The following is a 24,004-nucleotide window of genomic DNA, read 5'->3' on the forward strand; positions in this document are numbered from 1 at the left end:
TAACTGACTGATCTACCACTTAGTGAATTTCATTTTTATTTAGATAAAAAGTCTGTTTTCTTTTTTCAAAGATTTGCTTGTAATGCCTATTCTGTAATTAAAATTATTTTACGGTATATAGTCGATATTAAGAGTTGATTTTACTGGCAACTGAAGCTCTTCACAAAATGGGAAACTTTCTGGTAATGGAATATAACTTAAGTTTCAGTTCTTCAAATACACTATCATTAGCACTCACTTTAGGGAACAAAAATGCTTTTTAAATAGCATGTCAGCTGAATGGATACAAAACCTCTTAACCTATCAATGAACCACACTGAAATACATATTCTAATACAGTCTAACAATTCCATGGCAAAACCGTAACATTAGCTCTAATTTTAAAAGATACTGAATATATAATATAGCAATATGCAAAATTCCAATTAATTCTTTAATTTCAAGAGTTTTCCATCTCAGATAGCAAGTTTCATTTCTGTTCAAATTTCCATCATGATTCATTTTAACTAAAATGACTTTGCCTATGGCAATAAGTGGGAGAACCACTGAGTCCTTGGTTCAGTTTCATTTCCTGAAAGATAGCATATTATTTAATTAAACAGGCATCTTGTCAGATATTGAAGAGTTTCTTGGGAATGTTAGTTTTAGTTAAAGGAGATTGCGTGACTGATAGTATGTTTCTGTTATGTACTTCTCAGGAAAATGCTAATTCAAGATACAAGCTTGAAACTGCCTGTGTTAGGGAGATTGTTTTGGTTGGTTTGTCTGTTCGTTTAATAGTGGTAAAATCAGTGATACTGATTCGGTATGAAAATACTATATATTCTGAAAGTGTGACATGCTAAGTCAAGGAGTTCTGATAAAGCTGTACTGCTACTTACAAGATTCTCTTTATTGTGCAGTGTTACAGCACTGTTAAAGTATAACTGTGATTGTATACACTCTTATGCCATGATTTCAACAGTTGTAAAACACCCCAAAAAACCAACAGTTCTTAGAATATCATCTCTTTATCTTGGTTTAAAGAAAAAAGTCATAATTGCTCTCCTATGTTATTTTTGTTAATTTTGACTTAGTTTCCAGTATGGAGAGGCAAGTCAAAAGGTAAAAGTCACAAATTTCTTACTGTTAGTTTGCACTACAAACTCAGCATTTTAATGGGCACATCATGCTTTCTAAGCTATATATCTGCACATAAATTTCAGATAAGCATTTAAAGTATGTGATTCAGAAAGAGAGAAGGAAAAGAATGAAGTCTTAAAAGTATCTTAGCTACAGTTTGATCCCATCTCTTACCTTCACCTTCTCACAATGGCAGCCATATTTTTATGAGAGCATAAAAAGTTAATGGCAAACAAAAATAGTTGCATGAAATTCTAGATAATTAGAGCAATATATGTCCAGACTGGTATTTCCAGATTTTCAATAGAAAAACCCACAAGGTACAATTTCCAAATGATTTGGGCTTATTTCCATTCTTCTAAGACTCCGAATGCAGGTTCATTTTGGCAAAGTTTAAAATAACTTAGAAGTCCTCCCTCCTCCTTCCCCCATCACATTAAAAAAACCAAACATTACTTAAAGGGCAAGAACACCATTAAGAAGAAATTAATTCTTTGAATAGTAATTATATTTCAACTTTATGCATTTTGACACTAACCATTAAAAATAAGTATTATGGAGACTTTCTCTGAAAACCTTCAGATTCCTTTATATACGCTTCAAAGGAACCCTCTCTACTGATGATCCAATTCCCTGTTCAATAAGAGATGACCTTAAAATACCTTGTGATGTTTCTTGCTGCCACAGTAAAAAGCATGTTGTCATAGAAAGACAATATGAGGCAATATATGAAAAAAAAAACCACAACAACAAATGGGAAGAAACAAAGCCAAAATGGCAAAATAGGGCTTCAAGTTATATTCAAAACAGTATATGTACTTCACTATTAAATTAAACATAATAGTTCATAATAGAAGGATTTTCGATATTTTAATTTTCACTGGTTCTGTATTTTGTCTTTTTCTCAGTTTAAGCAACAGATACTGCTCAGTGTCAGTGTACATGCACTCAATGTACTGTACTGTTCTCTATTTTGTACTTATACACCTTCTGCTTTAGTGTTCTTGGCTCAAACAAAATTTGGATGTTCTGGCTTTAAAAAAAACAAGAAATATAATTTGGAGGTTAAGATTTTGTTAAAACAAAGATTTACTTATATTTCAAATTTACTTCAATGTGACAATGTCTTTGAACCTACACTTTCAACAGGAGTTAAATAACAAATAATCCTGACTGAACCTAACAAAATTTTTAAGATCCTCTAAAATTAAAATAAAAGTATGTCATAGAATCATAGAATGGTAGGGGTTGGAAGGGACCTTTAGAGAGCATCTAGTCCAACCCCCCCTGCAGAAGCAGGTCAACCTAGATCAGGTTGCATAGGAACATGTCCAGGCAGGTCTTGAAGACCTCCAAGGAAGGAGACTCCACAACCCCTCTGGACAACCTGTTCCACTGCTCCATCACCCTCACAGTAAAATATTTTTTTCTTATGTTTAAATGGAACTTTTTGTGTTCCAGCTTCATCCCATTACCCCTTATCCTGTTCCTAGCTACAAGAGAAAAAAGGGATGTCTTGCTTCACTTACCAAAATCTTTATAAATATGCTTGATTTACCCTCACAAGTGATGAAACTAGGAGCTGTATTATGAATAGAGATGACATCATCAATAAAAACAGCTAAAACATAAGTCTTCAAATTCTATTTTTTATACTCAAACCTAAGAAAATGCATAAAAAATATTTTTTTCTTCTGACTCTTGTTTACAATGATTGTTTTCAGAATGAGAAGAGAATGAAAAACTTAACACCAGTGACTTGCCTGGCACAGTTTGGCACCTGTGACAAAAGCATCTCACCTAAGTCTCTTGTATCTCAGATCTAGAATCAATATCTTCTTAAGCCTTACAATCTACATCAGAGCAACTCTAAAAATGCAATCATTTCAGTGTGATTCTAGTGTAGACACTAAGAAGTAATACAGAATATTGCTTGTATCACCTGCTATTTCACATGAAGTCTAGCTTCTATATATTTCAAAAGACTTGCTTGCAAGAGCCATGTTTCAGAATCTGTTCATACTAAGTCTCCTTTCTGTACTGATTCCCAGAGTATGAGCCATAACATAACAGAAAAAGATACAGCTTTGTATAGAAGGTAAATTTTAAAGCATTTAGTATTTGTTACCTAAAACCACACACTCTTAACACCTTCCATTTTTAAGAAATGACATTACAATACCTGTAATATTTTAATGCTTTTTCTTTTAAGCAGCTACCCTACCTGCATTGTATATACAGAGGATTAGCTCCCTTCACAACTAAATTCAACATTATAAATGCTATGGCATCCTGACAAATACAGCCAAAGCTAGAGAATCTCACTATTTGTGAGACGGAGAGATGGAAAGATCAAGAAAGGAACACACATGGACAAATAAGGCCAAGGCCTGAGCTCTACAGTCCATAGTACTCACCTAGTTAATATATTTTTTTTTTAAATGAAGATCAAGATAATAACTTCCAAGCAGTTGAATCTATGCTTCCGAACTAAAGCCGACAAAAGAACACTAAAAGCAGTCATGTTCAGAAATTAAAAATTGAGACGTGCAAAGACAAACTAAATTACTATTACTTATGCATGAGATACAGTTTGATTACATAATTTAGAGGGAGTAGACGTGGTAAAAGATTTAAAGGGTTTGGGTATGAGTGGAAAATAAAAATTGCATTGTAGCAAACATCTTGACTCTGTTTTCCCAGAATGCTGATGTTGTACTCTTGATGAAGAGAGGGAGCAGACACTTTCTTTTGACTAAGCCAACCAGCAACTACAGCAAATCTATGTCTGTAAGACGAATGGGTGCTCCTAGGATCAAATAAAGACTGTCACTAATTTGTATGATAAGTTTTATGACTACACAATCTGTCTAGACCACATAAAACTGGATAAATGAAAAATGTGGGTAACGTAATTTGGCAAATTTGAGTAAAAGGTAAGGTAATTTGATAAATTTGGTAAAATTTGAGTACAATTCAGGAAGATGGAATTCTTCCTACACTCAAATATCTCTCTGTAATAATCACCTCAGGATATTCAGCAATTCCAGAATGCAAAGGATATTTAGTTAAGAAATTGAAATTTATACCTTTTTTATCTCGGATTTGCTCACTTCATTTAATTACTGAATATTTTATGCAATGCTATTAAAATAATTTTCACTTCGAGATCAAAAGCACTGCAAGAGGAGAAACCCAAGAAATTTTGATCCAAGTTGTTACTGAAATATCCCATTAGGTGGCATGTTAGATAAATAACCAGCACTGTATCTAAAGTACAAATCTGCAAATCAGAAATCAGAACCCACATTCTCTTCAGTTCTTAGGTAGATATTGCTAGATCTCTCAGTTTCTCAACTGTACAGGATGGCGTGCTTATCAACTGCAGCCAATCTTGACACATCATCAGGAAGCAATGAAACTTCTACTCTCTAAATGAGGCTGAAACTCTGTAATACATTGCAGTATCTTCCTTCATTCACGATTTTCTCATTCATGAATCTTTATGTTGGTGTACTTGTCAGGATTACACCACCTACTCAGACAATTTACCACCACAGGTAGTACTGTGATAATGTTAACCAATAGTAATAAATTATAATATTCCCCTCCCTCAACATGAATAAACTATAACATATCTGTTTTAGGAAGTAATACTGTCACGTATATTTTGGTGTTAAAAAAAGTGAAGGGTGTTTTTATCAATAACAGTAAATCTATTCTGCTTCAATAGCTTTATTCGTGCACCTGAGTTTTTCCCATAACTTTATTACTTAGTGTCTTGATATTTTTAAGTAATTATATTTTTTTATTTTTAAGTAATAAAAGCCAACCACCATTCTCTCTCCTATTTTAAATTTAAAATAATTTTGGTACATTGCTTTCTCCTTTCAGCTTAACACCTTTTGCATGCTTTATTCATGGGTTTTTTTGGGGGAAAGCAGCTTTTCCAGTTTTCCAAGTAATTTCTACACTAAACTCTTTATAAGTGTACATTATACTTATTGCATCATAATTAAACCTGGCTTTTCATTCAGCATATAGGAGTAACTGTCCAAGAAATATAAATAGCCATATTTTGTCTTACAAGTTTTTGTTAAAAAAAATTTAAACCCTTTATAAACATTTGAATGCATCACTTCATCAGTAATAGTACTTGGAACTCGTGTTGATAGACATGCATTCTGTTATTCCTCTACCTTTTACCAACTTACGAAAATAACTGATTTGGTGTAATGAAGACCATAGTTTTCAAATTTAAAAGAAAAAAAATACATTGACATGACTGTGAAGGAAACTAATAAATTCACAGGTAGATTGCAACTCTATTATCCTTGTGTAGTCACATGCACTGTCATTTAATTCCTTGGCACAAGCAAAGAGTATTGAGCACCAAGTCAACTTGCCCATTTCTTGAGGCATTAATAAAGAGATCTCTAAACTTTTTTCCTTCCTTGGCATCCAGCAAATGAGATTAAATGATACCAAATGATACTACTTCTTCTGTGTATCAACAGAGTCCCCACATTTTCTAAGCCTCCAAGTTTTATTATCATATTCCTACTCTCCACACTAAGCTTACTCATTAAAAAAAGTGAGTCTACAGACCAACATCTATAAAATAGAGCTTGGCTTGGAGAAGAGGAGGCTTAGAGGTGATCTCATTAATGTTTACAAATACGTAAAGGGTGGGTGCCAGGAGGATGGAGCCAGGCTGTGATGAAACGAATCATAAGTTTGTACACATGCAGACTATTCTTAATTGTGTACATAATGACTTGGCTGTGTAAACTGAAGTACCTGCTTCACTTTAACACTATTTTCTTCTCAAAGTCCAAAAAACTCCCGAGAAAAAGTCTTTTACAAATAAATTCTACCCAAAACAAAACCCCAAATCCCACGTTTCAAATTATATCCCACTAAAAAAAAAAAAATGGAGTGTGAGGAACTAGTAGGGTGCTTGACAGTTACCTACAAACACTGCCAAGTCTCTGTTTCCCTACCAAATATTAAATTCCATTAACGTTGACTGCCTACATCAGAAATAAATAAACTATTCTTTATGAATATTTAAGTAAGACACCAAGGAGGATGTTCTGGGAAAATCCACCAACAGCAAAGTTACCTACCTTCTGCTGCTGCTGCTGACTTCATGCCTATGTGACTCTGGATCGCCACTGTGAGCATATATCCCGACCCTAGACCCTAAACCTGACACTGGCCTGCACTGTAAGTATCCTATCATCTATTTTTCATCCTGTATTTGGTAGAATTTTAAAGTGTGTTTACTGTTTCGTGTTACTTAGAAAACTTTAACAACTATGTGATTTCCTTTTTCTTACCTACTTCTAAACCAGCATTCATCTCTAGAAGTAGATAGAAGAGAACATAATTTACTTAGAATTACAGAAATTGTAATTGTCCAGTAGCAAATAGAAATGCACATTTTTGTAGGGAACACAGGAATGGCCCTTCTATTCATAAGGTATGAGATTACATGCTATTTTAGGTCCTCAATGAATAGTATTACTTTTTACCACTTTCTTCAGTTTAATAATTTGCTATATTAACTTCGCCTATAGCTTGAAATTTAAATGCAGGCTATGAATTTTTCCAGAAAGCCTAAACCAAATTAGGTACAACAGATTTAAAAACTAAATATGACTTGCTTTATTTGCTAAGCATTTAAATTAAATAAGGCAAAGAAGGCCTCAGGGAGATCATCTTAGTAGATAATTTTTCAAATATAAGAACACTTAAACACTATTAATTATTAATTATTACATTGAGACCTTGGTGTTATTTAAACAAATGAAGGATAATGTTAGACATTTTCAATCTTGAAAGAGCAAACGATGTTCTTTTTCAAAGTTCTCTGTAAGTGGAAGAAGACAAATCTTGACAGGATCTTACTATTCTTGTAAAGAAAATAACTTATATTGTTCCATAAAATATTTACTTTTTTTTTCATTTTAGATCTTATTTTATTTTTGTTACAGTATTTCACATTAAAAATTCAATAACAAAGTCAACTACTGGAAGCTACTACTACACTTACTTAAAATTTCACTCTCATCTGAGTCTACAGCAATCTAAATAGAAAATTACTACTAAAAAATGAGCAAGAGTATTTATTCTGACAAAAAAATATATCCCTTTATCATCAATATTGAGTCCAGACTGAAGACCAAAAAATTCTCTTTAAAGAAAACACAAGAGGAAACCTGAGAGGTTACACTTTCCTTAAAAAACTCAGGTAGTCGAATACAATGAAAGCTCAGACCATGACACAGCGAGGTACGCAAACAGTAATCTAAGCTATTACATAAAAAGATGCAAACCAGATGACAAGTCACCCCTAATTATAGACTATCAACCCATAAGCCATGTTAATAGTTCTCAAGGTTTACCTAGATACAAACTTTCAGTAGATCTTACTGTTCTCTCCTCCATAGGTTAGATTAATGTCACTCATTTATATATGTCAAAATACAATCTCCTCACCATGTAAGCCTTCAACTTTTTCAGGTTTAGTCAAATCTTCCAATGTTTTATATGAATGAGGTGGAACATTAGAATATTTAAATACAGAAACTCTAATTTCTGGACCCTGTGTTCAACTGGCCCATTTTCTCAGTCATCACTTTCATACATAGGTTTAATCTCTTTCCTTTGATCACATTTCTTCTACCTCTACCTGTAGGATTCCCAGCTATCCACATTTTCCCTGATGTGTTCAGAAATCTGCTCTTTTGCTGGGACAATACCTTAGAGGGAGAGTGTAAGAAATACACTCTCCCTCTAAGGTATTGTCCCAGCAAAAGAGCAGATTTCTGCTCTTTTGTGTGAGTGTGTGTGTGTGTGTGTGTGTGTGTGTGTGTGTGTGTATATTGGGATAACATAAAGCTTTAAATATCGAGAATTAACCTCATATGACATTTCCTCCCTCTTTACTCACACAAAAACTGGATGATGTTCCTTTGGTTACAGAATTCTCAATATTAGCTATATTGTGCTTTTTAGTCTACTGTTACGCTTTTAGAAAATGATACCTAGGGACTGAAAGGTATCACCAATCACTACTATGATGGGAATATCATAGAATGGTCTGGGGTTGAAAGGGACCTGTGAAGTTCATCTAGTCCAACCCCCCTGTAATGAGTGAGGACATCTTCAACTACATCACATTGTTCATAGCCCCATCCAACCTGGCCATGAATGTTTCCAGTGATGCCTTCCAGTGTTTCACCACCCTATTTGTAAAAAATTTCTGCCTTGTATCTAGTCTAAATCTACTCTTTTTTAGTTTTAAATCATTACTCATCCTATCATTACAGGCCCTACTAAAAAGTCTATCCTCATCTTTCTTTTAAGATCCCTTTAAGTACTGAAGCACCATGATAAGGTCTCCTTGGAACCTTCTCTTATCCAGCTTAAACAACCCCTAACTCCCTCAGCCTGTTAACATCTCTGATCATTTTTGTGGCCTCCTATGGACCCGCTCCAACAGGCCCCTGCCTTTCCTGTGCTGAAAGACCCAGAGCTGGGTGCAGCACTGCAGGAGGGGGTCTCATCAGAGCAGGGGCACAATCCCCTCCCTCAACCTCCCAGACACACTTCTTGGTATGCAGCCCAGCATGCACTTACCTTTCAGGGCTGCGAGAGAGCTGCTGGCTCATGTGCAGCTTTTCCTCCACCAGTACCCCTAAGTCCTCCTCTGCAGAGTTGCTCTTAATTCCTTCCCCCCTCAGCCTATACTGATACTGGGAGTTGCCTCAACCTAGGTGCAGGACCTTGCACTTGGCCTTGTTGAATCTCACAAAGCTCACATTGGTCCATATCTTGAGTTTGTCCAAGTCCTTCTAGATGGTATCTTGTCCCTCAGGTGTGTTAACCACAGCTTGCTGTTGCCTGCAAAGTTGCTGGAGGTGCACTTAATCCCATTGTCTGGGTCATTGATGAAGATATTAAACAGCATTGGTCCCATTATGGACCTCTGAGAGACAGCACTTGTCACTGATCTCCATCCAGACACTGAGTTGTTGACGACTACCCTTTGTATGTGACCACCAAGACAGTTCTTCATCCACTGAACAGTCCATCCATCAAAACTATATATCTCTGATTTTGAGAGAAGGATGTTGTGAAGGACAATGTCAGACACATGAATTGGTAAGCATCAATTCTCATTTTGCTCAAAACTATCATGCATGGGTCAGTATACAGTGTGCAATTTCTAAGTAATTTTCCAAGCACTTAATAAAAATCCCATCTTGGAAATTAAAGGAAGCTTCTAAACACTAAAATAGTAAAGATACAGAGTTGTCTTCCAAAAGCAGCAATGACAGTAAGATACATCTTTGAAGATAAAAGTGACTGTAAGAGCTGGTGATTTGACTCAAATCAGCCACATACACGGGTTCTTCCTGATCAAGACCAAGGCTACAAAATTTTATACTTCACCTATGTTTGGATTTAATAATGATCCATTCTCTAATTGTTTATAATAACTAAAGCATTGATTTCTGACAGCAGAGAAGCAGTCAGTTTGAAAGACATACTGTAAATGACTTATGTTCAAAGTTTGCTATAATGCTTTAGTTTTACTATGAAAACACTCTTCATTGAATTAATGTTTTTAATGAAGCTACAAGTAACATAGTATAAATGAGTTTGTATACACATGAAAAGCAGAATGATGACAGACAGATCTTCCTGTCTTTCTGAGACTCTAGAATAATAAGGTTATGATTGAAAGCATGTTTCTTTGCTCCTAAAAGCATTCTGTTTAAAGTCAATCTTCAAGAAACCATAAAATACTAAACTACAAGAACTCAAGCTGAGACTAAAAAACGGCTCTTGGCTGTGGCCATTGAGGTCCATCCCTACCAGAACACTTACACGGCTCTGATTAGCATTTCCCCTTCCCAATAAGTACGGATAGTATGGATGCTGGCACTATGCCTGGCACACAACACTCCAGATTAAGAATTATATACCAAGAGAGAGAAAGCTATGTTTATATGGTATTTTATATATGTGTAATTTATTTCAACTAGAACCAAAACTTTTCTTACTTCATTTTGCAACACAGAGGAAGGGATGAGAATAAAATTTGCCAAAGCTCTTTGCACATACAATTTATGTGAAAGGGAGTAACTGCACAGGACTTGAAACTGCTTTGGGCTCTTTCTTTTTAATAGATAAAAGCAGCATTTCCAGTGCTGCCTCAGAGTCTTGTATAATTCCTCTTTGCCTGGGTCACAGAATGTCTCAAATGGTACAGTTGAAAAATAACTTCTATATCCACTGTTCATGTTGCAAACTCATGTGTTAATCAGCTATTGGTTGAAACATAGTTGACAATAGTTGTCTTTTTTGTCAGCAAAGGAAAAACACATTACTTCTTTCTCGGTTGTCGTGTTATCAAATTAGAGTTCGTAACAACTAGCTGATAAAATAAATCTAAATGTGCCATAGGAACTCTAATTAGAATTTTAAAATTCTTTCTCCTTTTCATTAAAAAAACAGAATCAGCAACATACCTCTTTTTTCTCTGTGAACTTCTGCCAAAAGTTTTTCTTGCTTTTTTATTTGTTTAAGGAGAGACTGATGTTCAGCTTCCTTCATCTCTGTAAAGTGCTTGAGCTGTTCTCGGGTCTGCAGTAAGTAGCATCGCAGCTTTTTTTCCTTACTCTCCGTCTCCTTTACCTCCTCACACAGCCACTGAAGCTTAGCCTACATTTAAAAGATGAGACAACAGAAAGTAAAGAATTCTAATGAAAATCAGAGGACATACATTTTAACCGATCAAACTATCTTTGGACTAACTAATTACTCATTTGTGCCTATTACTGAATAATAATAATAAAAGTGGATATCAAGATATATTAAGAGGACATATGTTGACCTTCAGAGTCTCAAGACTGATATATTTTGGCTGATAATTGTGAGGAAGCAATATTCAGGGTTTTTTTGGTTTTTTTTTTTTTTTTTAATCAGGAGCATGAATTTTCTAGGATAGGTATGAAAATTCACACTGAATTTGTGTGTACAGAGACATCAAGAGATGTGGTCAGTGGGTTCCACAGGGTTTGGTTCTGGGGCCAGTCTTGTTCGACAGCTTCATCAACAATCTGGGTGAAGGGACAGAGTGTACCCTCAGGAAGTTCCCTGATGTCACCAAACTGGGAGGACTAGGCCTTCATGGCCAAGGCAATGGCATCTTGGGATGCATTAAGAAGACTGTGGACAGCAGGTCGAGATTTTGCTCCCCCTCTACTCTGCCCTGGTGAGGTCCCATCTGGAGTCCTGTGTCCAGTTTTGAGCTCCCTGGCTCAAGAGGGACAGAGAATTTCTGGAGAGCATCCAGCACAGGGCCATCAAGATGATCAGGGGACTGGAGCATCTTCCTTATGAGGAAAGGCTGCAGGAACTGGGGCTGTTTAGTCTTGAGAAGAGAAGACTGAGTGAGGATCTCATTAATATTTACAAGTATATAAATAGTGGATGTCAGGATATTGGGACATCCCTTTTTTCTATTGTATCTAGTGACAGCACAAGGGGTAATGGAAAGAAGCTAGAAAAAAAAAAAAGTTCCATTTAAACACAAGGAAAAAAGTTCTTTCCTGTGAGTGTGAGGGACTCTTGGCACAGGCTGCCCAGAGAGATTGTAGAGTCTCCTTCCTTGGAGGTCTTCAAAACCTGCCTGGACACATTCTTGTGTGACCCGATCTAGGTGGACCTGCTTTAGCAGGGAGGTTGCACTAGATGATCTCTACAGATCTCTTCCAGTCCCTGTCATTGTAAGATTCTCCGATTCAGAACTTCTCCTATCTATTCTATGTTGATCAAACGTAAAGCATTTATCCGTTTTTTAAAAAAAAAAAAAAGTGACAACACTTTTGGTCAGCAGAAGTTTATATTTAAAGTTCATCCAGAGTGCATAGGTAAGATAGGTCATAGTCAATACAGTAAATCTAAAAGTGGTAAAAGAAAATGTTTCACCCTGCCTATTTTTAAAAAAAGAATAAAAAAGGTGGACTTTAAATAGTCATCCAGTGCTAGACTTCCTTCTAGTAATTAAAGAATCTTAGGTGCAAAATGTATCAAAATGATTATTAGGTGCTCTTTCAAAGGTCTTTTATATCAGTGTCACTTTTTTAAAATGAGAAAAATACTCCGGTATAACATTTCTTTGACTTTGATCTTATCTCTGCTATCCACAGTGGCAGTCATTCTTGGTCTACAAGTCTTACAAAGACCAAATTGTTTCTGTTTTCCCTTAAGTCAATTCTCCTTTTGACTTTTTCATGAAAGAAATAAAAAACCAGAACAAACCAAAACACCCGAGCCTTCTACAGCTTATTGTTATCTAATTTAATCATGAGAAACTTACTCCTTTTAAAAGACACTGATTAAGAAATGTCTTTATATATAAGAGCTGGAGGAGGAGAAAAGCTGCCAAATTAAAGGTAAGGGTTATAAGTTACCCATCACCACTTTGAAGAAAGTTTCAGTCATGTGTGTGCTCACCTTATAGGACTGAAAAGCCTCAAAGGGGGAAGGAAAACAGTTCATTTTCCAAGAATTCAATCTAACATCCTTTAGATTTAATAAATAACAGTCTTATTTAAAATCATTTCTGATCCTGTTATAACTCTCTAAGAGAAACAACCTGCTGATCAAAACGTTCTCATGTTTTTCTTTTAAAGTAATTGAACCAGATGTATCACTTTAGTTACTTCAAAGCATTGCTATTTATTTTGTTATTGAGACAGCTATTTCTTGTTGATAGCAAAATCTGGAAAATTATTTCATCAAATGAAACAACAGTCTGGCAATATCAGAATTACTGCCAGAGGAATGCTTTTGTGCTTTTCTTTTTCCCCTTTAAGTGTGTTTTCAAACACACTTTCAATTGAATGGTTATATATGTGGAATATTAGCTTTATTCAGTAAAATTTCAGGAAGTTTGGCTACTACCTTTGTTTCTGCTAACCAGCAATGAGGATCATTCAGCACCGTTGGTGTAAGCGTTATTGCCTGTAAAACAGTAGAGGAGAAAGAAACAGGCATAAAAATGGGAACCACTGAGAGCAGAAAGTCTTTGCCTCTTTGTGGAAATTCATCAACTAAATATTCTTTGCAAAAATCCAGCTTGAAAATCACATCTGTAAATGGTTTAACTATTTAACCATAAATCAGTGACATTTAAAAGCAAATTATACAAACTTACTGATAAATATGTTGTATAAAAGGTACAACTTAAGTAAGTTGCAATGATAGGAACTTGTATTCTGAATCTGTATAGTTATCTCCTGAGAATCACTCCAATGATGCATTTCAAACATACCTCTGGATCAAAGTGTATATTCTGAGTTTGAAACTATGTCCTTTCTTGAAAAATATCCTATTTCCAGATAGTTGATTCAGACTCTACTTTAAAATTACTATTTCTTAAGAAAGGGCCAACTTGAAAGTCATTCATCTGCTTTATCCTCCATTCTCCAGAAGAACAGTGATTGCACATAAATTAGAAGTAGCAGAATCAATTTATGTTAGACACCAAACTATTAGAAGTACATCTAAAAACATATAGACAACATGATAAACATCTTATCAAAAAGTAAAAAAAGGACAAATCACCAAAATCTTTACATTATGCGTCACGAAGATGGTCTCTGTGTTTTCATGGAAAAAAAAATAATCATTTACTTTGAATATTTGATAGTCACAAAAAGAAAATTGTAGTCTTCACTAAGTGGATAAAAATAAGATGAACGTGTACTAGAATGCCTCATTAATACTTCATACAATGAGAAATGTCTTTTTTATGCATTCAAATGAATTATGCTAAATTTGTTTTAAAGATACTTCTACTTGTGTTTTCTATATTAATTATGAAAAAGTTAGCGATCATGGATCTTTCCACCACATACACTTTTTGAGTGGATACACTAGAGGAAGGAAAAAAAGTCTCATACACTGCTCTCAACTGAAATCTATTTTAAATCAAGTAATCTATTAAGCTCACATCCAGCTCATTCTTTACCTCATATGGTACTAATCCCATGATTCTTACCTTGTGCCTTTCTCTAAAGGTTTTGTTAGTTTGTTTGATTTTAATTTACTACATTTTGCAATTCAGTGAGTCTTTATGTACTTTTAGTTCTGGTCTAATAATTTTCTAACTAGCATATTTCTTTAAGAAATATTAATACGGGCTTTATTAATTAGGTGAGACCAAAGGTGCCTAAACAGCACCATCTAATTATGTACACACAGATGTTTTACATGAAAATGATAAGCACATAAGGATATAGTTTAAAACAAATGTTTAGTAGATATGTTGACCATGACTTCACAGAGCAATGTGTACCTTAAAGTTATGATTTGTATGGCAGCAAACCTTATTCTGTGCAGTCACATTCAAAGAAGGCAGTATTCAGTTTATAGTTTAAGCATGACTGGTATAGTTATTGCGAGCACAAGATTTTTTTTATAAGAAAATACTTTTTTAAGAAAATAAATATGAACAATACTCCTGTAATTCTTTGCTTAGAACACCAGTACAGAGTCATCATAAAAAATGCTGTATATTTTTCATCATGGAAGATTAAGTCTGGTGTTTAAGCTCTGTAAATACAAGTACTTTTCCATTAAATTCCTCTTTGTTCACTTCCATTGCAGTATCAACTTCTTGAAGTAAAGAACTTGTCTGAAACCTTTTAGAAACCTTGGCAATACCTGAAGTACTGGGCAGAGGAAAATTATAACAAAAGAAAGGTCTTATCTTTTTAAAAGAAACATTCAGATCAGACACCACAAAAATTATGTAGCATTTGTTTTCACATTAGCTATCTAGTCAAAAGTTCCCATTCAAATCCATTTCAAGTTTGACTGTGATCAACAGTTAAAGGGGATAAATAAAGAGAATTGGGAAAATAGGGACAAAAACTGAGGGAGGTGGGAAGCAAGCCCAAGGCAGCATCTACCTCTACATCTGCCTCTACATCTGCCTCTACATCTGCATCTGAGAAAGCTTCTTTGTCAAACACACTTCCTTAGAATTGTAATCTGGTTGTATGCCACAACGGCTCAACTCCATAGGTTAGTGAACAAAAAGGCACAACCATACTACAAGGCTGAAATAAAATTACTTCTCTCCACACCTTCAAACAAATCAGGTGAGAAGAAAATCTTAAAATAGAAAACAAAGAAAAAAATATTACAAATATAATAGATTTCCAGTGTAATGTTCATAAATTTGCATCTCAAAGGTAGTCTGGCCCAGTCAAACGAACTGGAGTTGTAGCGTATAAAGCACTCTGCGCTTAAATAGGAAGACTAAAAAGGCATAACGTGAGTGTACTCTTTGTTAACAGCTAAGGCTAAAAAGCAACCAGATCAAGAACTTGTGATATAAATATCCATAATGCCTGTGAGTATGGTGACAAGTTGAGTTGGACTGTCTGTATTCTTTATTCTTAGCTGTGCACAATGTTGATTTAAGAGGATTAGTCAAGTAGAATCATTGGGAGAAAGGAAGAGAGGGTTCTGCCTCTGGGGAGCAAATTAAAATGATCAGGAAAAAAGCTACCGTAAGAAAAGGGTTGCAGGAGAAGTAAATGAGTGGAAAAGCTACAAGTTTCCTGAAACTTTCAGTCTGGATTTTCTGGATATAACAAGCTGTTCCACTGAAGAAGAGGTAAAGCACTCTTTTCAATTCCAGCATTTACTTCTCTACTTAAAATAAAAAAGTATCCAATTTTAAAAGCCATTTCTTTAGGTCTTCCTTGGGGATTTTCCACCTGCCTCAAAATTCTGGCTGATATAAGGTCCCTTCACACAAGCAAATAAAAAAAGAACTATTTCTTACCAAAAAAAAAGTCAAAAGAAAAATAATAAAAAACAATAACAATTTATGCATTGGCAGATCTTCATCATATCCAATTCTGGTATATAATGATGCACAGCTCTACCAGTTGAATATTCATAACCCTATTGTCCATAAATTATCTATACCAGTTAAGCAAGGAGTGACAGCAATACATACAAACTCTGCTACAAATATTCATTAAGAAAACAGTAAAATGTGCAGCATACTTAAACCTTAGAATTACTTTTAATTTCTCCATGGAGTCCCGAGAAATAATTTCACAAGCAGCATCTACTTCACTTCCAATCATACTGAGAATGGATTCCTGTTGCACTTCTAAATGACGCAGCTGGTCCTTGAACTGCAGTCTAGCCTCATCCATCTTTCTCAAATGATCTTCATTGCTGATCTGTTTATCCTGGAGTGAAAGAGGAAAAACAAAACAAAGTATTCATTGCATTAATAATATAACATAAGTAATTAGCAGTTTATCTTTCAATCTTATAATCACACTATACTCACTCTTGCACAGAGTTCAATTTCTTGCCATGGAAAATAATACCTTCTAATAGTACTCATAATTTCCTCTCTCAATTCTCCTTATTCTCCTATGAAGAGTTGTGAAGATACTGCTACCAAATCCAAACACAACAGTCATAGAACTAATTTTCAGAGTCAAAACCAGACATTCTATTACAAATCTTTTACACAAGTAAAGAGAGCCCACAAAAAATACTCCCCTTATTATTTTTTGCCATGAATCAGTTACGGGCATCTAATTTCTGTGACAGTACTGGCAGTCAGTATGTTCTCAAGAGAAAAATATTCAAAGAATATCTCACAGGATAGTGACTGGCACAGAAGAAAGCATTTTCCAATAGAAAGACTGTTAAATGTGTTACACATTTTTAAATTCAGATTCTCTTCCTTTATATATATTAAGTTACCACCTTCTGCTATACAATATATTGCACTATGCACTGTAACATGCTGCTGAAAACAGAGAGTGCCCTGGTGCCTGAGGATGCAGAGAAGGCTGAACTACTGAATGCCTTCTTTTTTTCAGTCTTTATGGCCAAGGCCAGGCCTTGGGAAGCCCAGTCCAGCAAGGATAGTAAGATCGTCTGGACAGCAGAGGACTTGCCTGGGGTGGAAGAGGAAGCAGTTAAAGATTTGTTGGCCAAGCTTAAGGCTCATAAGTCAATGAGTAACGATGGCATGCATCCTAGAGTGTTGAGAGAGCTGGCTGATACGATTGCTAAGCCTCCCTCTATCATTTTTGAACAATCATGGAGGATAGGTGAGGTGCCTGAGGACTGGAGAAAGGCCAATGTCACTCCAGTCTTCAAAAAGGGCAAGAAGGATGACCCAGGAAACTACAGGCTGGTCAGCCTCACCTCCATCCCTGGAAAGGTGATGGAACAACTGAATGTTATCACTGAACATATGAAGGAAAAGATGGTTATCAAGGGGAGTCAACATAATTCAACATGGGGAAATCCTGTTTAACTAACCTGATATCCTTCTATGAGTGCATAACCAGATGGCTAGATGAGGGGAGAGCAGTGAATGTCATCTATCCTGACATCACCAAGGCTTTTGACACTGTCTCCCATAACATCCTCATCAGAAAGCTCAGACAGTGTGGCTTGGATGAGTGGACAGTGAGGTGGATTGAAAGCTGGCTGAATGACAGAGCCCAGAGGGTGGTGATCAATGGCACAGAATCGAGTTGGAGGCCTGTGGCCAGTGGAGTTCCACAGGGATGGGTTCTGGGGCCATTCTCGTTCAACATGTTCATCAACGACCTGGATGAGGGGACAGAGTGTACCCTCAGCAAGTTCCCTGATGACGCCAAACTGGGAGGACTGGCTGATTCCCCAGAAGGCTGTGCTGCCATTCAGCAGGATCTCGACTGGCTTGAGAATTAGGCAGAGAGGAACCTCATGAGGTTCAACAAGGCCAAGTATACAGTCCTGCACCTGGGAAGGAACAACCCCATGCACCAGGACAGGCTGAGGATTGACCTGCTGGAGAGCAGCTCTGCAGAGAGAGATCTGGGAGTCCTGATTGATAATAAACTAACCATGAGCCAGCAATGCGCCCTCAAGGCCAAGAAGGCCAATGGCATCCTGGGATGCATCAAGGAGAGTGTAGCCAGCAGGTCAAGGGAGGTTCTGCTTCCCCTCTCCTCTGCCCTGGTGAGGTCTCATCTGGAGTCTCGTGTCCAGTTCTGGGTTCCCCAGCTCAAGAGGGAGGAAAACTTCTGGAGAGAGTGCAGAGCAGAGCCATCAAGATGATCAGGGGACTGGAGCATCTTCCTTATAAGGAAAGGCTGTGAGAACTGGGGCTGTTTAGTCTAGAGATGAGAAGTATATAAATGGTGGGTGTCAGGAGGTTGGGGCATCCCATTTTTCTATAGTAGCTAGCAACAGGACAAGGGGTAATGGGATGAAGCTGGAACAGAAAAAGTTCCATTTAAACATAAGAAAAACTATTTCACTGTTCAGGTGAGGGAGCCCTGGCACAGGCTGCCCAGAGAGGTTGTGGAGTCTCCTTCCTTGGAGGTCTTCAAGAACCACCCTGGAAGCATTCCTGTGTTATCTGATTTGCAGGGGCAGGTGGACTAGGAAACCTTGAAACAGGCACATTTCAGCATAGGAACCACAGAATTATTCTCCTTGAGTGAAGAAATTTTTCCTAATATCTAATCTAAACTTCCTCTAGCTCAACTTGAGGCCATTTCATCTTGTCCTATCACCTCCTATCTGGGAGAAAAGACCAATACCTACCTTGCTATGAAAGGTACACAACATTTCAGGAGACTGTTTACATATATATGTATAGGTGTTAGGTCAATTATCAAAAAGAGGTGGCGTTTTAATATAGGTGACCTTCAAATGCAAAAAAGCCATAGCTGGTAAGCAGCCTGAGTTTTTCATTTAATTCATACAAAAACACTTTATATTAGATAGCAGCTGTATCAAACTGAAAGAATCACAAGAAACTTTAACGTGCATGGGTTCCAGTATTTCTGCACTACCCATATGGGGGCTGAAATCACAGTTCTGATCTAGATCAGTATCCTGAAGGTAGTAAGATTGCATTATATAAGCTTCCAGAGACAGTATTCTACACTGCTATTCAATAAAAACAGGCCATCACATGTTAAAGTTCACTCCCAAGGACCATGGCTAAAAGGGAGTACTTCTTTTCTTTTGCATCTGCTTGATTTTCTACTTTCATGGTCTACGGGAGAAATGAAGTCACTAATGAATCAGAATGCACAGAAGGAAAAGAAACAAGAATCTTTACCTTTATATTCTGCCTTCATCTTTCATGAAAAAATGAAAATCCAAGCTATCTATAAGACCTATATTTCTTTGAATTAGTATTTGCACTAAGGACAGAATGACATTAAAAGTATAAGTGTCAAAAAGGAAAAGGGAGAATTTCTTTTGTAAGACAATAGGCTTCTGCAATTCCACAATGATAGCTAGTATGAAATTTCTCAAGAGGTAATATTACCATTTCCCCCATACTAACACCTCTTCTGACAATCCACAATAAAACCACAATGGCTAACTTAAGAGAATATTTACTAATTAACACAATCAAGTGGAATTCTCCATCTGCATCCTCAAAGGTTGAGACCATAGGATGGTGTGCTTAAAATAAAGCTTCTTTTCCAAATTAGAGATAAAAGATCGTCTCAGTCTAAAAACTGTATCTTCCCAATATCAGGTAAGGTTAGAGCTTGTTTACAACTAACTGCAGAAGACTGTGTACATTCCTATGAACTCATTTCCTTAATAATACATCTTATAGCACTACGATTCCAACCTAGAAAAAGCACTTCTTGAATTTTCATTTGAAGTGCTTTTTTGTCAGTCTGACAAATTGAGCTTTTAAAGCACTTCCTTTTAGTTTAACACACTAAGAGCAATGCCAGGTTTAAGATTTTCTCATTCTATACTTTCACACCAACAGACAGTTGGTACATGCTGATACATGCAGTATGACAAAAGGACCTAATAGCATTTTGAACCAATCACTTCAATTTACTTATGTTTAAAATAAGCTCGTTAGACTTTAAGCTCAAAACTTAAGTGCACTTCATTGATAATAACAAAATTTGAGTTGACAATTAAACTGAAAAAAACTGAAAAGCCACAAAGGATCTACAACATTCATAGGCCTCTTATTGGCTTTCAATAGTTTGAAGCTATTTAAGTAAAGAAGAACTAACTGATGAGTATTCAGGAAATAAAATTTGTCACAGATTAGAAATAATCATTTTCAATGTTATTTTAATGTGAATTAATCAAAACAGTATGTGCTTCACACTGAAGAAGGTAAAACTTAATGCATATACAGAAATATTTATATGAAATCACAATGTTGCAGGAAGAGAAATTTAAGATACAAAATCAGCACAATATAAAATACACTCATGTTTAAAAAATATTAAAAGGCGATGCTGTGGAACCAATCATGGAAAAAAAAGAAAAATCAAAAAAGTAGAAAGAGGAATTACAAAATAAAATTTGTCAGAAACTCTGAATTTATCACTAGATTTTTTTGAAAAGGTGACAACTCAGGGTTGCAAGACTGCAAATTAATAGTTGATGATAAATATTAATAACCAGAACACTAGATAACAAGAATAGCTGGCAGACAGCATCACCTCTAGAAATGCAATGCAAGTATGAGAAAGGGATGTGAATATCTTTAAAAAATTGGCATGTTTTAAATATTCAAGCAGAAAATAATTTTTATCAAGTTATTTGGAACTTATTTTACTGTGCTTACATGGCGTATCTGCTTCAAATTAGCTTTAATTATTCATTACTGCACTGCAATCTAAAGAAATGTGAAGAAAACTTAATGTTTGGTTAAACATTTGTTAGTTACTTATATTAGAAACAGGGCAGGCAACAGGAGTTATATTTCTACTCTTACATAGTATTAGTAAATCTTTGGAAGGATACAATTCGTGACTCAGGCAAAAGCAGTTTTGTTTTCTTTGATTTATACAGAAACTGTGTACTACAGTATGACTGTATTCTTTAACATGTACATATATTTGTTTTATCTTACATTTACCATCTATTGCTATAGTTCGTCAATTATTTCAGGTTTTTATCAGGAGACAGACTGATTAATTATGGTTAAAAACCAAATACTTTTACCTTTTTCTCCAGTTCTTGTTTTAAAAAATCACACTTGCGCCTGAGTTTTATATTTTCTTCTTCATTTTGGGTTAATTCTTCTTTTAATTTATCCCATTCACTTTTTATCTTATCCAGTTGCTGAAATTGAGTTTTAGCTATGTTTTGCTCTTCTATAAGTTCCATCTGATGGCAATGGGAAAACAGAGTACAAAGTCACTATATTTTAAAAACATTATTATGTTATTTTAAAACATTCACAGATTGTAGAGTTTCAAATCATTATTATCAAAACACTATTACGGAATGATAATTCTATTTAATTTTTGATGTTTAAGTTACATTAGGCGCAATCACTTATCTGAAAATAGGAAACATATCACAGAGTTGTAGAACCATACAGCAATTTAAAAACAGTAAACAGAAGTCTCACATTCTGCATTTAACCTCTGCTACACTAATTAGCTTACATCACCTTAAGAAGCCCACTATTTATGCAACCCTTCCATTACTGAAATAGTTTTAGACTTTCTGATTCCAAATTAGTATTTCATTTCAGGATCTAATATTACAATTGTATCTGAAAGGAAATAACCGCAAAGATTTGGTATTTTTAATTTCTAGAATTGTGTGGTTTTAATGCTATTCATGGAAATATTCCAGGAAAAAAACCCACAGAAAACATTTAAGGGCCTTGAAAGTCTTAAATAGGTGAATGACAAAGTACATTGGTTTCCAGTGGAAAAGATAACTGACTGAATCAGACATATTTGAAAAACTATCATTTCAAATATCCAGAAAATGCAAAAATATACAAAAAAGACATATTACTCAAAACCAGCTTCACATTAGATGAACTGTGGGACACAGTTAAACACAAAACCAAATCTGCAGAGTAAATTCCTTCCTGAGGAAAACCAAAAATTCTCTTCTCTCAGTCACACTATAAATATAACTTATATGGGGGAAAAGGGTAAGGAGAGATGTTTTACAAGTTAATTTAGACACCAGAGCTAACAGAGTACAAAAGCTCATCTGAAGGACAATTCCAAGAGAGAACTTTGGTGTCTGAAGTCAAAAAACACTTATGAATACAAAAACCAGCCTGCAATGCCTAAAACATTTTCTGTGAATCTGCTTATAAAACTAACTTTTCTGTTCCTACTAAAGACAATTATATTGTAATGTCTATGCAGATGGACACAATCCAAGAACCAAATTCTTCACTTATATTACCTTTGAGACACAATAGAGCAAGCTAATTTTTATTAATTTCCAGTACAGATAGGTAGATGTGACCATAATTTAACTGATCTGGACTGAATCCATTTTCCACATCTGATAATCTTCAGGGAAAGAAGCGCTATACTCACTTGGTTTATGTACAGAAAAAAAATTTTACACCAAACATTCATATATATAATTTTATATGTATAGATACATATCCCTATATAATCGTATTGTAAAGATTAATTCTTGAAAGTGCCATCATGCATGAGGACATCTTGTATTTCACCATTCTAAGAGAAAAAGGATGTTTTTAAACCCAATGAGTGCATGTAGTAAAATTAGGGGACAGATTCAGAGCTTTTGAAAAAATAGCTGATTGGAGATCACTACATAAAAGCACTTAATTTCCTATGACTAGCTTATCTATTATTTTAAGAAATTAAAAAATAATGTTAGGATGTTCTAGCAGAAACAAAATTAAAAGCTTAAAGCACAAGAATCTCAGCACCAAGACAGTAAGATTCTTCTCCAAATCTCTCTCAAATAACTTTTGTTTCGAAGCACATTAACATGCACATTAACAACAAGGGTTATGTATCTTCTTCCCAAAAGCAGTTACAAATGTTAGACGAGGCCAAGACATAAATAAGGTCAAGTTTATTACTGCAACAATAAAAGACAATTGGTTACTCTGCATCAAAACTTAACAGGCTGAAAAAAAAGTTAATATGTAAAAAGCCTCCCACTTTTCTTAATCTAAACTCTATCCTAAAACTACAATATTTAAATAAAATTTTATAAAATGAATACTAAGTTTACGTTGATTTGGAAGAAAAGTATGTCAATAAAAGTTAAACCCAATTGTAATGTAATCATTTCCGACAAAAAGTCACCACATCACATGCACAACCATATGTTCTCATCAGATCTTCCTACCGATTCCTAGTGATTAGATAGAATTGTTGCACTTAGTTTTTTAATTAAGATAATAACACATTTTCACAGACCATTTAAATAGTGCTAGATACACCACAAAGACCCAACGTTAACCACTGCTGTCAAAATATTTTTATTTTAATGATTGTTCCACTAACAACCACGTGGATTTTTTTATTGCTGTCTTCGTTATATGCTCTTTGTGTTACCAAGTGCTTAAGAATTATTTTCAATTATGTAATGAATGATATATTAAATAACTAACCATCTTTTTCACAGTAATGTCAACTCATAACAGCAAAAATGTGGAAAATGGGTATTTTTAAATAGTTGCACATTTCTGAGAAACAAAACTAAAAATGCTTATATTACTTATCATGAAGTAGATTATTAACCACTTCAGCTTTAATTAAGGATTTTAATGGTTAAATTGGTAGAATTTTGACATATGCTAATTTTTAATTTGATGAGACTAAAGGCAAAGGACATTTATAATGTTTCAGAAGGAATAAAAACTAGTATGAAAAATACATCATGTATTCAAGTTTGCTTCAGAAGTGCAACTTATAGCTTATACAACTGTTGATAGTTAATTGTGTAAGTTCTTTAATGAAGCCGACAGTAATTGTAAAAATAGTTGAAGAAATATCAAATCATATTAAAA

At 35.1% G+C, this 24,004-nt stretch overlaps 1 protein-coding gene across 6 annotated transcripts in view; it reads right to left on the reverse strand.

Annotated features, from left to right (window-relative positions):
* Nucleotides 1-24,004, reverse strand: part of CEP128 (centrosomal protein 128) — a 106,314-nt gene that overhangs the window by 39,926 nt on the left and 42,384 nt on the right. For all 6 annotated transcript variants that reach the window (XM_061998051.1, XM_061998055.1, XM_061998054.1 and 3 more), the window contains 4 exons: nt 21,196-21,360; nt 16,248-16,421; nt 13,108-13,167; nt 10,668-10,860 (listed from right to left, as the gene is read on the reverse strand). In XM_061998051.1, coding sequence (XP_061854035.1) covers nt 10,668-10,860; nt 13,108-13,167; nt 16,248-16,421; nt 21,196-21,360 — 592 coding nt within the window. The remainder of the gene's footprint in view (nt 1-10,667; nt 10,861-13,107; nt 13,168-16,247; nt 16,422-21,195; nt 21,361-24,004) is intronic.

The sequence above is a fragment of the Colius striatus genome, chromosome 6 (genome assembly GCF_028858725.1).
Source record: "Colius striatus isolate bColStr4 chromosome 6, bColStr4.1.hap1, whole genome shotgun sequence".
NCBI classification, from domain to species: Eukaryota; Metazoa; Chordata; class Aves; order Coliiformes; family Coliidae; genus Colius; species Colius striatus.